Below are 18,350 nucleotides of genomic sequence, written 5' to 3' on the forward strand. Positions count from 1 at the left end.
AGAGGCACAGTAAACTAAACCTTAAAAAGGGCACAGTGTACTCAAATCAAGGGGTGGCGTAAGCCAAACAAAATCGGGCTAGGCTTGTAATTGCCCCAGGGCAGATAGCCTAGTATGAACCTATGAACCTATATCAGTGGTACACAGTATATTGCATATAATGGGCAATACACTGATGTATGACCATGTTTCATGGACTCACACCACATACAGCCTGATGTCAGATAGTGATATGGATTATTTTTATCCAGGATGCAATTTTTAGAGAAGTGTATTAAAATAGTTTTATGTCTGAGACAAAACCTCTTCAGAGAAATATGTAGATGCTGCCAGCAGGTAAGAATAACTAAGTCTCTAGACAAAACATCAGAACACACAGTAACCTTTTGTGGTCCTTGTTGTCACTATTTTTCTCCATCATTCTTTTGAGTCTTTCCTGTGCCATACACTAAGCTTCTTACTAGGTTACATGCTGATGTGTCCAGAGGCAGTCTGTTTTATGGGTTTTTTTCTGCCTCAGATATAACAGCTTTTTAAGGAAGATTGAACATTCAGAAACTGGTAGAAATGTTCAAGCACGTCGATCAAGAAAGGAGGTCAAAAACAATACAAAGTGCAGCTGATGGTAGGGTGCAGACAACCTTGCCTATGAAATGAACTAGAATGGTATGATTTGTTTAATACTTATCTAAATTAGCAGGCATGGATTTTTCAGCTACCTGGTATGACTTTTACTGAAATAATCAACCCCCCGTAGAAGTTGCTTATGTTTTCCATTACTGTGACCCTGATATTAATGATACTGAAGTAGGGTGACAGGAGCCAAACCCTGAGAGAGAGTGTTTGTGCATGTGCGTGTATGTTTGTGCATGTGTGTATGAAGGGGAGTGAAAATCATTTTGCTGCCTGCTGCCAGTTCAGCTTTAACCTTTAATTAGTATGGTCCGCAATTTTTTCAGAGGAACTTAAGCCATTTGACTCATATTACCAGACATGAACGAAGCTGTTTTTAATTTTTTGGCAACAAAGTTACTCCATTGGTAACTTTCATGACAGATGAGAAAATCTGATAGTTGATATATGGTGTGCTATAAACTCTTACAAACTTTTTTAAGAAATGTGCATAGATATGTTAACAAAACAGCATTTCTGTAAGCCAATTCATTTTCCAAGACTATTGGAGATGGGTACATAGGAACATAGGAATATACAGATAATTTCTTTTGTGCAATAGATTTTATCAGAAGCAAAATCACTTGTCTGGTTTCCCATGAAGTTGTCAGAAGTTTGCCAAAAGCCACTGATACTGCAGCCATTTCCTTTTACAAATGCTTTCAACATGAGGAACTTCTAACCCTGATTAATTAGCAGTGACAAAATGACAAGTGGTTATGCACTCCTTCTTCCTTTAAAGATTGCTAACTACTCGTATGTTGCTAGTATCTGGCCTGGGCTTAGTGGTGCTGATAAATTCTTTAGGAAATATGTGATGCCATCATAACAAAGTAGAGCTATTCCAATATATATTAAATTATTTTATAATCTTCAGACTTATACTCATGTTACCAGAGAACTTCAAAACATTTTACCAGTCTTTAGAAATCATGGACTTGTTTTGAACAAGGTGTAATAACCCTAATAATACAGTGGTTCCTAACTGAAGATCCTTGCACGCTAGGGAATAAAACCCCGCAACTCCCCCTCTTTTCATCATTCTTGACAAGCTAATTCTTTGTTTTCAGTAAGTACTGCTTGATTTGTTTCTAACTTCAGAATATCTGCCTAAATACTTCATCCTTCAGTTTTCTAGGTCTGCGTATTAGTTTCCTCTCAAGTGTTTGGCAGTGCTCCGTACAGACTCAGACTCCTTGAATGACATTTTTCCGGTAAAAGCACAATTGAAATTTCTCCAATACCTAGCTGCATACAGTTCAACTAGTTTGCAGTGGCAAGCACTGTCCACATAGTTGCAAACCAGATACACCTGACAGTGATTGATATTCAAACTCCAACTGCCTAATCAATAAAAAAGGTTCTGTTGCCATGGATATGAACTTTCCTACTGTCTCCATTACTGGATTGGTGGATATGGGCATCCTGAGACAATGCAGAAATTACCTCATGTTTACTGACAACCAGTTAATTCTCAAACACCCACATCAACACATACAGCTACATCTCATGAAGCCTCTACTTCTAAGCCCATAAGGCAAGTCACCACACAATCCAACATATTAGTCACTGGAGACTCCATCTTGAGACACACTGAAGTCCCTCTCACCAGGCTGAGTGAGGAGAAAGTTATGGTCATTTGCTTATCAGTTGTTTATCGGGGGCTAGGATCCATCACATTACACATGCAATCAGGTCACTGGACCACAATTACCAATACCTCTATGTGTTGATGTGGGCATTATTTTTTGAAAGAGAGCATTTAGAGCTGCTGAGGGTATTTGTTATATGTACTTCATCTAGGAGGTCTTTGTGGTTTAGGAAGGTTGCATGTAAGTGCCTCATCATATGTAGGTCTATACATCTGCTTGGAATTTTGCGTGATGGGTGCAGCGTGTGTACTTCTGACAACCTTATGACTTTAGGAGTACTTTTATGTGAGAACTTTGCCTCGACTGACATTGTGTAAATACATCTCTCACATACCATATCAGTTCGTTTGAGAATTAACTGGTCGTCAGTAAACATGAGGCAATTTCTACATTGCCTCAAGATGCCCATATCCACCAAGCCAGTAACACAGACAGTAGGAAAGTTCTTATCCATTACAACAGACCCTTTTTTATTGATTAGACAGTTGGAGTGAGAATATCAATCACTGTCAGGAGTATCCGGTTTCCAACTATGTGGACAGTGCTTGTCACTGTAATCTAGTTGTCCTGTATGCAACTAAATATTGGAAATTTCAATTGTGCTTTTACTGAAAAATGCCACTCAAGGTGTTTAAGTCTGTGCAGAGCACTGCCAAACACTTGAGGGGAAACTAACACGTAGACCTAGAAAATTTAAGGGTGAAGTATTTAGGCAGATATTTTTAAGTTAGAAACAAATCAAGCAGTGCTTACTGAAAACAAAGAATTAGCTTGTTAAGAATGATGAAAAGAGGGGAGTCACATGAATGGCTACTGTCTTGGCTACTACTAATGCTGGTCTCACCACAGCTTCACTCTGTTAGGATACAATACTCCTTTGCTTCTTCTCTCACCAGAAGCAAAGTGTTAGCACCAATCCCAAGAAGAGAAGCAGGTCACAGACTGTTTAGTGATCTACAGTCTTGTCCTAGATGATGCAAGGGTCTGTAAGCTTCTAGCCTTTCCCTGGTAGATGCCTCCAATACCAACCAGACAAACATGTACGTTAAGCACAGACACTCACTTTCCAAACAGGAACAGTCAGGAATCAATGCACTCTGCTCCTTCTCTTACCAGGATCAGAATATAAGCACAGATTCCAAGCTGTCACCTATAAAGCAGTTATTAGGCTTTCTAGTGATCAGCGGTCTCTAGGAAATAATGTCCCTGTACTTCTTCTCTCACCAGGACAAAACAGAAGCACTAATCCCAAGATAACTACTGAGAGGCAGAATGTAGGCTCTCTAATAACTGGTAGTCTTGCAATAGATGCTTAAAGATAAGATGAAAAAAATGGTTTATTTATTTATTTATTTAAATTTGTTGACCGGGAGTGTCCATTTTCAGCGGAGGCCCAGGGAGAAAAGCTCCACAGTAAAATAAACAGACAGTAGTTACATTGGATTACATAGTGATTAACAATTTACATAGCAATTACTTACAACATATTTACAGATGAAGAACATAGTACATTAGTAGACAACTAAAATCTTTATCTGTGAAGTACATAACAGACATTAACAAATGTTACAATAAGAAGTTCCTGCTGTATAATAAGTACTAGGCTTATGAGCATCTGAGCTTGCTATAATCAAGGTAGTTAGTGGAGTGGAAAGAAAGGTAGTGGTTGGATAGGGTGGATGATATTAGACTGGGAGTTGTAAGGGCATAGCCAGCATGTTTTTAGGTGCGCTTTTAGTAAAGTTTGAAGTGGGTGCATGATGGTACGGAGGTAATTGTGGGTGGGAGTGAGTTCCATAATTTGGCTATGGCGCAAGAGAATAGTGCTTCACCAGCAGAGTTATTGGCTTTAGTGATCTGCAAGTGATTTTTGTTGCTGAATCTTAGTGGTCTGGTGGTGTGATAGGGTTGGAGTAGATTCTGGAGGGATGGGACATTTAGTGGATGGTTTACTAGTTTGTGGGCGAGTGAGAGTTGATACCACTGAAAGAGGTGACAGAGTTCAAGCCAGCCCAGTTCAGCAAGTGAGAGACAGTGGTGACTATGGTAGGATGCCTCTGTGGCGAATTTGGTGATTTTGTTGTAGCAGGTCTCTAGCTTGTTTAGATTACATTGCCTTAGGTTGGTATACATTGGAGAGGCATAAAGTAGGGTGGAGATAAGGTGGGAATTTGCTATTGAAATCTTTGCTGCTTTGGTGAGAAACTGCTTATTTCTGTATAACGCTCCTAGTTTTTTGTGGACTTTTTGTATGGTCATGTATATGTGAATTTTAGTTTATTGTCTATTTCCACTCCTAGCAATTTGGTGTGTTCAGTTGGGTATATAGTGGTGTTGTCTTTTGCTGTGATGTTAAAGTGAGAGTTGTTTTGAGTATGTTTGGTGGGTTGGAAGATGAGTAGTTTAGTTTTGTTTGGGTTGAGTATTAATTGGGCATCGGATAACCATGTTTCAACAGAGGAAAAGGCTTCCTGTGTGACTTTTTGCAGTTTTGGTAGGGACTGGGCTGAGCAGATGATGGTCGGGTTATCTGCGTATTGTATGAGTGTGCCATGTTTGGTGGCAGAGGCTAGATTATTGGTGTAAACAGAGAAGGGTAGGGGTCCAAGGATGGATCCTTGGGGAACCCCTATGGAGACAGGTAATTGGGGAGATATGTCATTTTGCCATACAACGGATTGTTGGCAGTCAGACAGGTAACTCTGAAACCAATAATCAAGAAAAAATACACAGTAGAATGTATCCGACCAAATAATCCTCCAAATTCCTTCAATTAAAAACTTTTATTAGAACTTGTAGAACGACAAAAATAAACAAATAAGTGAAATCAAATCAAGCGCTTTCACCTGAGTCAATGTCAGGCTTGATCTTGATAAAGCCTGACATTGACTCAGGCGAAAGCGCTTGATTTGATTTCACTTATTTATTTATTTTTGTCGTTCTACAAGTTCTAATAAAAGTTTTTAATTGAAGGAATTTGGAGGATTATTTGGTCGGATACATTCTACTGTGTATTTTTTCTTGATTATTGGGACAGAGTTCGTTTTGTTTGTATTTAACTCTGAAACCAGTTGGTGACTGATTGTGAGAAGGATAAGTTATTGAGGACAGAGATAAGTTGTTTGTGTGGGACCATGTCAAATGCTTTAGATAGGTCTAGGAAAGTAGCAGAGGAGAGATAGCCATTGTTTTAATGCTGAAGGATAGTGTTAGTAAAGGAGAGTAAGGCAGTGGTGGTGCTATGGTTTGGTCGAAAACCCTGCTGAGTACTGGAAAGGAGGTTGTTAGTAAGGAGGTAGTCTGAGACCTGAGAGTGTATGCATCTCTCTAGTATTTTGGAGAGTGGAGAGAGAATAGCTGTGGGGCGGTAATTGGTTAGTTCTGCGGAGGGTCCGCCTTTGTGGAATTATATGTGATACTTTCCACAGTGTGGGAACGTAACTTTCTGACAGAGATCAGTTAATCAAGATGGATACTGGGTAGGCCAGAGCATCAGCTGCAATTTGTAGGTATTCACTTGGGAGGTTGTCTGCTGCTAATTTGGTGGGTTTAAGTTTAGTTAATGTTTTTTTTTTATGTTGGAGGTAGGTACAGGAAAAAAAGAGAAGGCAGTGGGGAGATTACTAGTTGAAGGTGTGGGTTGGAGGGGAGGGGGGGTTGTGTTGTTTAGCTAGTGATAGTATGGTTTGTGTGAAGTGTTTGTTGAATGAGGTAGCAATATTTTCTGAGAAGTGAGGGATGTTAGGAGGAGGGGTACTGACTTTACCTGGGTGGAGGATGGAGTTTATGGAGGACCAGAATTGTTTGGAGCTGTGTTGTGAGGAGTCTAGGGCAGACTGGTAGTACTGGAATTTGTCCTATTTTATTAGCTTTTTGACTCTATTGTGTAGTTCTAGAAATTTCTGTCTAGCTGCAGGGCTTTTGGTTTTGCGCCAGTGCTCCCAGGCTTTATCCCTGTTTTTCATTTCTGACTTAGTGGTTTTCTGTAGCTATGGGGAGGGTTGCGCTTTGGTTCTGGAGAATCTTATGGGGGCATGGTAATTAAGGATGCTCAGGAAGGTAAGTATTAAACAATTCAACTGTGTCATCAAGACTGAGGTACTTTAGAGGATGCCAGTTACATTCTTTGAGGGATGATATGAATGTGAAAGGGTTAAAGTTTATTTTTTTACGTATTTGATGATAGATGACAGGTTTAGCTTGGTACAGGTATTTTTTGAGTAGGAATGTTGGGGAGTGATCACTGAGGCTATTTGATAAGCAGCCTGTTATATATGACTGGGGGCTCTTACTGACTAGTATCCAATCCAGGGTAGTGTGCTTGGTGGAGTTTTTATTTATCCTGGTTGGTGACTGGACTAGTTGGGTGAAGCCATGATGGTGTACATAATGGATTGGATTGTTGCCAGAACAGGATTGCCAGTCAATATTGAAATCACCTAAGATGATAGTTTCTTGGGGGAGATGGTGGGTAGACCAGCTGAGGAGGTTTTCTAGTGGAGGGATGTTTTGGCCAGGTGGGAAGTAGCATCCAATTACGTTGATGGTTTTGTTTTGGTTTATTTTGAGGTTGGTATATATTATTTCTTCATTGCCTATTTGAGAAGTTGATGATTTTAAGATCTAGATGTTTAGATGCTGTTTAAATATTATAGCTACACCACCTCCTTTTTTTGTTTAGCCGGTCTACTCTTAGTATGCTGTAACCTGTAGGGAGTATTTGCTCACTGGTAATGTGAGGTTTTAGCCAGGTTTCTGTCAGGGTGACTATATCTGGGGAGTACAAGTCTATGGTGGCATGGAGTTCATGGACTTTGTTGGATATACTTCTAATATTTAAGCTTAGTAGAAGGAAGTCACTTGGCTTTCTATTGGCTGTAATATGGGAGAAGTTGTGATTTCTAGTCTGATTATGAGGATTGGGGTTGGGGATGGTAGGGTCAGGGTTGGGGTGGATGTCACCACTTAGGGCTAGTTTTGATATGTATGAGGTTATTAGTTTTCTCAGTTTTTGAATGTGTTTGTTTATAAGGGAAACTTTATGATTGTGCTCTATGGGTAATAGGTATGGTGGGAGGGTTACTATATTAAGTTGTAGGGATGCTTTATGTTTGAGTAATATAGTTGGTAGAATATGTTTATCCTAAACACTGCAATGTACACTAGGCAGTTAGATATGAAAGTGGGTAGATTAAGTTTTAGTGGAGAGCCACTATTTTTAAAAGAGCAAGATAGATTGAAAGGGGGTGGGCACTTTTTGTATTCTGGTACTATGGAATGCAGTAGGATGGCCAATAAATTGAAATAGTTGAAGGGGAATGATTTCGTAAAATGATAATCTTGTGCTTACTCACACCAACCAGTGAAAGGAGAGAGAGAAAACGAGATATATGGTCAAATTACCATAAGGGGCAGGCAATTTGGAAGACAGTGGTGTTTAAGAACACAACAGTAACAGGGTGGGAGAGTGGGAAAATTTGTTTGACTGACAAGAGACAGAGCTGTGATCTCTTTTCAAGTTTTAATATGTAGTTAAAAGCAGAATACAAGTAAAGCACAGTGTAAAGAAAACAAATCACAGTATACAAAATGGAAAAAGACAAAGTAATACAAGACACAGCAAATAAAAGCAAACTAACATTTCTCTCACAGCAAGCTGTGGCAGAGTCTGGGTGAGCCTTTCCAGTAAAGCTCTGAAATGTTTTATTTTACCCCTTAAATACAAGGTTTAGTTCCTAGCTCCACCCCCTCAGTTCACAGATGATTAACCTTAACTGACCAGTTCTAATTTATGTGTGACTCCTTAATTGACATGTTCTAATTTCTGTCTGACTCACAAGAGATAGAAATGTGGTCTCTTTTCAAGTTTTAATATGCAGTTAAAAGCAGACTACAAGTAAAACACAGTGTAAAGAAAACAAATCACAGTATACAAAATGGAAAAATACAATAAAGTAATACAAAATACAAGAAATAAAAAGCAAACTAAGCTTTCCCTCACAGCAAGCTGTGGCAGAATCTGAGTGAGCCTTTCCAGTAAAGCATAAAATCATAAAATTCTTAAAATCAGAAATACGTTATTAAATGTCACAGAGCTACTTCTCCTTCAGAACAAAAAGGCTCAAACTGGACTATGCTGTATCTGACTCTATCCGTATGCTTGTTGGACCACAGGCATCATTCTTTAGTCATGTCTATTTAGTTTTCTTCTTTGTTAGTGAGTGAGCTATTTAAAAACTTTCTGGATTACTCAGATTAAGGAGGTAGCCTGAGACCTGAGAGTGTATGCATCTCTCTAGTATGGACAACATACCTTTTTAACACCATCAAAGCCAGCTTTGCAATGTGGCCTCCTCACCCCAGAATCATGGCTGCTAGAGAGATAGCCCTGACAGTCAACTCTTTCAGGTCTAAGACAATCTTATTTTGTAGGCCTAAGATGTTTACCTGTAATGCATTACACAAACACCTTGCTGAAACAGCTAATTGACTTTAAAGTACGACTGACATACAAGTTTTTTTAAGTTGATGTAAATATTGCTAGTGTCATTTTTTATTCCAGCAAAATAGCTTACTGTTATAACTGTTACCTATGAATTGTAACCAGCATTACTAACACTGTCTGGTAGAACTAATCATTTTATGTTACATGCAGTCTGCCGCTCAACACCTTTTTTTTTGTTCTACAACTGATTGCTTATACTTGCATCAGGTAGATGTTTCCATGTGCATTGGCCAGCTAAAGATATAGATTTATTGATGCAGAGAATAGGAGTCAAAGTCCTGCCCCAGACAGTGCAGTTTCACAAAGTGAATTCCTTCATGAGAAAGAGCCTTAGTCCATTGTTTTAGTCTATTTTACCTTTTGTTTCACAACTGTAAATGAAGATACGTTTTGTATTAGTTAAGAATTCACTGTTTTACCCACTGATATCTGTCTCAGCATTTCTTATGGCTTGTTTTGATTATATTATTAAAAGTCAAGCTCTCTCTGTCTTCTTTCAGCACTGGGACAGACTCCACTGATCTCTGTTGAGGATATTCACAAACAGCAAGTCACTCTGCTTTGTGAGACTGAAGGGTGGTTTCCAGAACCAGCACTGATATGGAAAAATGGTCACCAACAGAATATTTCTGCCAGCACCAAAATAGAGAAAATGCCCAGTGGTTTGTATCGTGTAAGCAGCACATTGCAGGTGGGTCAGGACACAGAGAACAGTTTCAGCTGTTTCATTTGGAACCAGATTATACAGGCTGGCCAGGAATCAAGAATAAAACTTACAGGTACACACCACTTATTTGCTGGACTGAATGAGAAATGAGCTGCTAGACAGTATGTGTTCATCATAAATAGTCACTACAATCAATAGAGCTATCTGCAGGAGTATGAAGGGCGGCAGTGAAAGAAAACATAAATAATTTAATTTTCATTTCCAGCTATCTGCTGCCACATGGGGAAAACTGCCTGCCCCACTGCATTGTCCATTTCATGTACCGGATTGTATAATGCTGCTTGAGCAGTGTGGAATTTGAATTATTAATTACTGATGCTATCTATATACTGACACTGGAGGTAAATAAAATCATCCACCATTTTGCAGCATGATCTTTAATCACAGATATCAACCTTTTAAATCCAGAGCCAGGGAAAAGAAAAATAATCAGGGACAGAGCAGATGCTCCAAGATACAGGCACTTTCTAAATACTAGGTACTATTGATTTAGAAAGGACACAGACTAAGAGAAGTTGAAATAACATGCATGATCTAAAGAAAAAGAAGTCTGTAACTTCTATTAATATAAACACCAACATTGTTGTTTTTTAATACATTATGTTGTTCACAAAATGGCTCTGATTTTAGAATGGGCAGATCAATATTATAAGCTAAAATAAGGGACACCCCTGAAAATTAAGGACAGTTGAGAAGCATGAACTTTAATAGCCATTTCTAAGGAAGGGGCAAGCAAGTATTGTTCATTCACTCCTATCCCTCGGTGGACATCTCTTCCTGCTCCAGGCCATAGTTACATCTTTATCCCTCTATACGATGGAGTTACCTTTTTACTTAGTTTTTTAACTAGCTAACCTGTGTTACTGATCAGGAGTACAGGTTGCCCTGTATGGCTCACAATAAACATTCTTGCACACACCAGGTGTGTAGCTGTGAGTTCTGTCCTACATACATATGTGCCTCTTGTTATATTGCATGGGAGATAATAGCACTGATTTTTTTAATGGCATCCACTAATCTCATAATTTTATGTTTTAAGCCAGAAAACTCTCCCCCTTTTAACCTCTTCCCACTAGGACAACCATCAGCAAAGACATATTGCTCTCTACGCTGGAATACAGCTTTCCTCTAATAGCTGCAGCTACTAAAAGGAACATCAACAATATCCAGTCCCATTGTATTAAAATTTGCCTCTTCATTACAGTTCCCCCTATAGAGGAGCATTACTGTAAAACCATTGAAGAAAAACACAACAAAATGGATTCCTGTCAAGCAAAGAGTTAAGCTCCTTCGTGACTCAGAATTATTTAAAATGCTACACAATAACATATTCTCTGATCTCTATAATAACAAGCTGGATACTTTTGACAATCTCAGAAGTCAAGACCATTCAGGACTTGTCATCAAACTCCAAATCCAAGCCTCATTACATAGACAAACTGCTTCTACATTTTAGGCACAAAACTTCAGGAATCTCACGTCCTCCCTCCATTTTAAAGATATTTTGTTTTGTTCCAAATTCTATGTTCACTGAAAAGCTCATCTTCAGAATTGCAAAATGCAAATGCTTTCTCACAGAACACATTAGGCCTTATGCTACACTATTATAGTTTTCATGAATCCCATATCCCTACTCTGTATCTTTTTTCCATGTTGTTTTGGATCATTGCTCAAATCATCTGCATATCAAAATATTAAATAAATAAACCCCTAATAATGTGTGATGTAGCTTTACAAGGATTATATGTAGTGTGATGTAGGTTTAGAGAAATTACATGTTTATGAGTTTCACAACTAGACCCAAGGTTCACACACTGCATTCCTTACCATTATCAATAGCAGCAGTTAGCTGAATGTATGCAGTTTACAAGTGATGCATATGATATGCGTGTGTAAAGAGAGTAGTCCATTTCTTCAACGGTCATTGAACAAAATTGAGGCTATATCATGCCACCTTGTGGCTAAACTGAAAATTGCAATACCTAAGAATTGCAAAGACTTCACCATACCAGTGTTTGCCAGTGCAAATTTATTTGCCTTTGTTTGTTGTTAAAGTACTCAGCATTAACAGAAAAGCAGGGTACAGCCTAAAGATAGCAAACTGGTAAGACATTGAGAGCAGCATATTAGGAATGATCGAGAAATACCATTTTCAACACATTTCATTATGCTATGAACCATCATTACACTTTTTTTATGTACTAGTTTCTGACATTTTCTTAAACTACATATAGTGAGAATTCCCACATGCACACACACATACTCATTACTTTGAATCATTGCCAGCATCAGTAACAAAAATGAAGCCTTGTTTGTGCATCTCTTTCGGCTTTTTCCTTGTTTGCGAACTCCTTAAAACAACTACCCGAGGGATATGTCTTCAGTCCTGAACTTTTAAACATAATACATTTAAGAGTATCGATGCTGCCACCTAGAGGAAAGGAGTTAATTTACTGCAAACTCTGTCTATACAGTTACAGCAAGACACAGTGATGTATTTAAATGATACTAGGAACAGTAGATTCGTAAATACTAATATAGGACTTAAGTCACTGATGGTTAACAAGTCCCTTAAAACACCCGGCCATTTTGCTGTTGCACACGGCAAAACCAACAAAATGAAGAAGTGCATAAACTTACGTTTTCTTTGGTAACTTTTTTACAACAAAATGGAATTCACATGACAAGTTAATAGCGCTATGCAAGTCCAAGTTATACATCCCAACAACCCTGTTGCCTGAGCCCTCCTATATTGTAATTAGACACAAACACACAGCAACAACCGTAAAACATTCTGGATTGTAAGTACAATCGTATGTCTAGGCTTCAGCGCTGAACCAAAACAAGTTTACCTTAACCTGTCTCATCAGGCCAGGTCCAGCTCAGCTGTCACATCTGACTCTAATGTGTATAATGTGTAGGGTTTGCCAAATTTTCCCAAATACCTCTTAGGACTATATTAACAGTATGACATTACAACATATTTCTGTACTGTGTGGAAATAAGAGTTCATCCAGCCACTGTGCATTGTTTACAGCTCTGAGATGCTCCTGTGTTTTAGTGGAATGTTAATTCATATTGTGCCTAATGACATGGTTATAAGGCACTGCTGTTTCCAGAACAGCAGATAGCTTTAGTAGTTCCCAAACACATATATTTTTCCCCTTATGTCTGCATGCCATCAAGGCCTCTCCCATATGCCTTGAGCTCTCCAAGGAAAGGACAGATCAAAGGGGCTATTACCAGGCAGCCATGAAGGAAGTTTGGTCCTGTAACCCTTTACTACCTCCACTATTAACTTTTTTTTTTTTTGGCATTCATAATCTACTATCAACTGACGAAAGCTCCTGTCTTCATTCACAGGTCTACTGGACCTGCCACAACCTTTCCAACTCCCAACCTTATCCACATCCTACTGCAGAGGAGTATTTTTTGTTTTTATCCCACCTTGTTTCCCCTCTTCCCATTGAGCACATTCACTGAAAGATTGGGGTAGAAGTGCATTGGGAATGGGCTAGTGCATTGTCCCACCTATATGGCAACTCAACCAGTGCCACCCTTTTATTCTCCATAGTGCCAATGCCCCCTTACGTATCCCTGGCTTTTGCCAGGGATTGACCACTAGATGCACTGCAATGCATACCCTTTCCATGGATGGGCACATCCCTCCCTGCCAGAGCCTCAGAAGTCCCAGCCACTAATCAAAAGTGGGTTAACTCGTTCATAGTCAAGACTTTATCTCTCTACATCATGGTGCTGTCCACTAGTCTCCATTAACAAAATAAATAATAAATAAATAAATAAAATTCTTCAGCCTGTGAGTTTGGACACTAATTGTCCTTAGGCCAGTTATAATTTTTGCTGTCCTATGCATTTAAATTTTGAACTGTTCAGTGGAAAGGGGTGAGGATTTTTTTTTTTACTTAACTTTACCAGTGGCACCCATGGGCATGTGGTAACTCCCTCAATGTTGAAACCAATCATTCCATCCATGAGTTTGTTTCCCAGCTGCAACAGGAACTTTGTTTAATGGGCACAAATTCCCTATATCTTGCTGTTTGTAGCTACACCCATCCTCCTGAGAAATACATCCTGCTGTGGTAAGAGTTATCCCTCTCTTCAGGATAGGCAAAATGGTATCAATTGCTAATTCCCATTGTCCCCATCTGGCTTTTCTACTGTCAAGGCCAATAACCAAACTTAGGTCCTATAAGTGACAGTCAGAGCTGCATTTCTGTACAGCATAGAGCTGGCTGCAAACACATACAAAGTTGTAGAAGACCAAAAACTGTTATCAGCTCTTTATGAAGATTTGTTTCAGTGTGGTCTAATTATAGACAGTTCAGTACGTGTTTACAAAGTCTGCTGATCTCTGAATGTAATCTTCATCATATGTCAACACTCATCCGTATTTTGTATTTTTGGAATATAAAACAAGGTTTCTAAGAAATACTGAATCTAAACTGCTTCCCTTGTGCCTTAGAGAAAAAAAAAAATGGAGTTGATTCTATCCATCCTTCTAAGAACACTTTTAACACCTGTCTCAATTATGCATCCCTGCATGAATGAATGCGTCCTCTCAAATACCAGAATATAAAACTTGTTGCTTAAGTATCTGTAATGATTTTTTTTATTCTTTTTTAAATCACAATTTACATAGTTAGTCATTCAATCAGTGCCGCTGCTGTCCTAAACAAAAATTTTAAATATGGCTGGTCTTCATGTTATGACAAAGCTGTCTTTCATACGTCCGAAAGGGATGTCTGCCCTACAGCTGCTAGGTCTCCCACTTTAACTGTCTTCTTCACTGCAATTCAGTTCAACAGAATTATGTTCTCCATGTTTCTTATGTGAGATATCCTACTGAAGGAATGTTTAATATTGCCTTGTAATAATTTATTCAGCAGTATGCAGGGACAGTAAGAGATTCTCCATTTCATTTCTTGCTGATTGCCTTGTGTGGGGATTCTGCATATCCTCCCTGTGTTTATGTGGGTGTTTTCTGGGTGCAGCAGTTTTCTCCCATACTCCAAAGGCATGCAGTAGGTGGATTGGGCACTTTAAACTGTCCATAGATATGTGCACTTGCATATGTCATGCAGAAGAAAGACCTGGCAACCTACTTCCATTTCTCTCTTTGCCTTGTAAACTCAGGAGATAGCGGTGACTGTCTGTGGGATAATTGTAGGAGTAAGGTGTGACTTTTCATTTTTTTTTTTTTGTAAGGTGTGACTTATAAGAGAGAGTGAGGGAGAGATATACAGAGACATCACACTATGAAGCTCAATTAATCAATCCTTTTAAAGTATTTCTTTGATTCTGCGAAAAAGAGAGGGAACACAACCAAAGGAGGGGTCTTGCTTGCTTCTTCAAATATTCCTTCTTATACATAGAGTCAGAAAGTTTTTTTTTTCAATGTGAGTAAGCTTAATGAGTTACTAAACCATCTTAGCTATTTTTGTAGCAAGGCAATATAATCTAAGCAAGGATATTTTTCTCTACTGTTCTCCTAAGTGATAGTACTTCATAACATACCAGTCTAATTTGCTTTTTATATACATTATAAATTTACTTTTGGGATGAAGTATACCAAAAACAGGTTAACCTGTCCATCTATACCTTCTTCAGAAGAATTTATGAGGGAACAGGTGGGTAGCTCTCATGACAAGGATGAATCTGAACTGTAGCTTAAAGAAAAGAAGTGCATACAGATGTCATTATTATCAGTGTGGCCATATGTCATTAAAACTAGTATATGTCCCTAAAGAGCTAATTACCTGCTTGAAAATACTCTAGCCTGGACAGTGAGTTTATTTTTCAGCATTCTTTTACTGGGATGTTCTAACTGGATGCATGCAAATACCAGTTTTCAATGGAAGCCTAGCGAGAAAATCGCAGAACAATTATGTAAAACAACACAATACAGCAACAGGTTCATAGGAGGTTACTAGGCTAAACGTCCTAGAGCCTTTACAACCCTAGTCATGTTACTCCCACATATCCCCATTTGTTCTTTTTGGGTAGTTCACAGAAAGAATTTATGAACAGAACAGGTCCGTGATCGACATTGGTTACCCCTCTCCATGAGGGGCATGGGTGCCACCTCAGGGGTGAATTTGCAGTCTCCCATCCAGTTTTCTAGGTTGAATTTGAATAGGGTCAGTGAGGAGCTGTTTTATGTGAATAAGAACTTTATTCCAGAGAAGCGTCAGTCTCTGGGAGACATGTCTGTCTCTCCAGCATGTTCTGTTAATGTTACAAGCCAGGTTTAGCTCTGTTTTATGTGAATAAGAACTTTATTCCAGAGAAGCGTCAGTCTCTGGGAGACATGTCTGTCTCCCCAGCATGTTCTGTTAATGTTACAAGCCAGGTTTAGCTCTGTTTTATGTGAATAAGAACTTTATTCCAGAGAAGCGTCAGTCTCTGGGAGACATGTCTGTCTCTCCAGCATGTTCTGTTAATGTCACAAGCCAGGTTTCAATAACAGGTAGATAGTCTGAAAAATTACATAAAATAAATACTAGCTAAAAATACCATAACAATATAGCAGAGTATAAGAAAGTGCCTGAACCATAACATAAAATCAGCACAGGTTACATAAATCATAGCTGAATATAAAAATAAGATGGAATATAACAATTCCAAATGAGCATTAGCTGTGTTATATTGCTGAAGAAAGAGTAAATTAGTTGTGCTAGAATGATAAATACTAAAATCTCTTAGAGAAAGCAAGTTGGCTGAGCTAGTATGTAGTATGTTAAATAATAAAATCGCGTAGCACCACTACAGTAGGTGTAACTTCCACCATATGGTGTAAATGACTAACGCAGAATACCAAATTACAAAACAAGGCAACAATGTCTGTACAAACTAAGAACCTTTTAAAACAAACCAAAAAAACAGTAGCTACAAGAGAAATTAGGAGCTGAACAGTGTACAGAGATTCCACCTTTAATAACGGTTAACTCATGCTAAGTGCGTTTGTCCTGAATGGGCTTCTTCTGAGCATAAGTATGCGAACCACATCAGCGCTTAAAAATAATTAAGCAACCAATCAAAATCAGACTTAATTATTCCAGTTAACTGACTCACCAATCAACTAATGAATTCATTGTTCAAATATGTCTAAAACATTAAAACAGTTGCATCAAAAGTATACATCAATTCGGTTGAAAAAAATATATCAAATACATAAATATTTTAACACCACATTGAAAATATAAGACATAAAAGGTTAATAACTTTGCAGATCTTAATTTAAGCGCACACATATTCATTTAACAGTCATGTTACTATAGCATTTAGACGCAGCTGCCAAATACATTTTTTTGTTTTCTAATAAAGTCTCCCACTTCCACTCTAGGATTAATACACACTTTATCAATTGCACCAAACTTAAATGTGCGCTTAGATAAAACCTGGCATGTTTTTGTATGTTTGTAAAGAGCACTGTTCATGTTTTCCTTGTATGCAGAATAGTTGACAGACATGAATGTGAGGGAAATGGAAGCATATCAGATGAATATAATATTGAGAAGTGAGCACAGTGCTGTTTGAGCAAAGAAAGAGATTGGAGATAAAAAGGAAAAACAGGAAGTAGAGAGTCAGTGGGTAGGACACTTAAGAAAGGTAGAGTGAAGAGGAAGGGTCTGTGAGACCAATATATTGTATTTGCCTGGCATTTTATGCCAGCCAACAGTTGTCCCTACTGACCCCTGAGCAATTATGGTGGCCACCCCTTTGTGCAGTGTTATAATGCAATAGGTCTGACATCCTTTAATACTGTAAAAGAAACAAAAGCTCTGGAACCACAAGTAGCTATAATGGTAACGATTTATTTTGCAAAATAAATAGTTACTGATATAGCTACTCATGGTCCCAGAGCTTTTGTTTCTTTTATTGTTTTGTATTTATTGTTCCTAGATTTATACTCGAAGTATTTTTGTTGTACAATCCTGCAGTATTGTGGCAGCCATGGGCACATTATCCATGTTTGCTATCCACTGCACATGTGCAGATACCACAGGATGGGCCTAGTGCACTGGCAGCCTACCATTCTCTGTATTGCATCATGTTGTCTGTCTACATATGACAAGGTATATAATCACCAACACAGGAGGATAGTAACTAAGACGGACTGTGTTCAGTGTGCCCTGTCAGGTTCAGATCCATGTCAAATGGACTGCAAGCTGGCCTGTCAATTCTGTGTCTAGCTTATGGACCATAAGGTAAGCAACACCTGTATAATGTCTTTGTCAACTCAAAAGCAGAGCTGGACCTGCTAATCTATCAGGTGGTATGACGTTAGCATTTGCTACTATTGCTTTTGGTAATGCAGCCTGCCAGGTTATTGCACACCCCTCATTTGAGGATGGTGGCTGACTATATCAATGTCATGCAACAGTGCAAATAAGATGCTGCTGTGCAACAGACACAGCTATACCAAGCATATCTGTGACTCCCAACTCAGTGGTGGTGCTGCGGTAGCATTGTCGCCTCACAGTAAGATGCTGTTCGGTTCTATTCTCAGCTAGAGCGTCTTCTGCATGGAGATGTGCGTGAATGGACATACCTTCGTTGAAGGTTGTGCGTCAGAGCTGGGAACTCGGCACGTAAAAATCATCTACCAATTATTAGTGGACCGGAGTTCCACTGTGGCGACCCCTAACCGGGAAAAGCCGAAAGACACAACAACAACTCAGACACCACTGCCTATGTGACCTGTGTCTGACTGCTGTATATCATGATATTCTTTTATCAGTTCTCATTTGCATGTCATTATGGACTCATTAGA

The 18,350-nt window shown here is 38.7% G+C and overlaps 1 protein-coding gene across 1 annotated transcript in view; it reads left to right on the forward strand.

The window, feature by feature from the left end:
* LOC122811191 (butyrophilin subfamily 1 member A1-like) overlaps window positions 1-18,350 on the forward strand; it is a 331,929-nt gene that overhangs the window by 164,921 nt on the left and 148,658 nt on the right. The window contains exon 4 of the mRNA XM_044082864.1: window positions 9,330-9,608. Within this exon, the coding sequence (XP_043938799.1) occupies window positions 9,330-9,608 (279 nt within the window). The remainder of the gene's footprint in view (window positions 1-9,329; window positions 9,609-18,350) is intronic.

Source organism: Protopterus annectens, chromosome 9.part0, assembly GCF_019279795.1.
Source record: "Protopterus annectens isolate FY-2018-M chromosome 9.part0, PAN1.0, whole genome shotgun sequence".
NCBI lineage: Eukaryota > Metazoa > Chordata > Ceratodontiformes > Protopteridae > Protopterus > Protopterus annectens.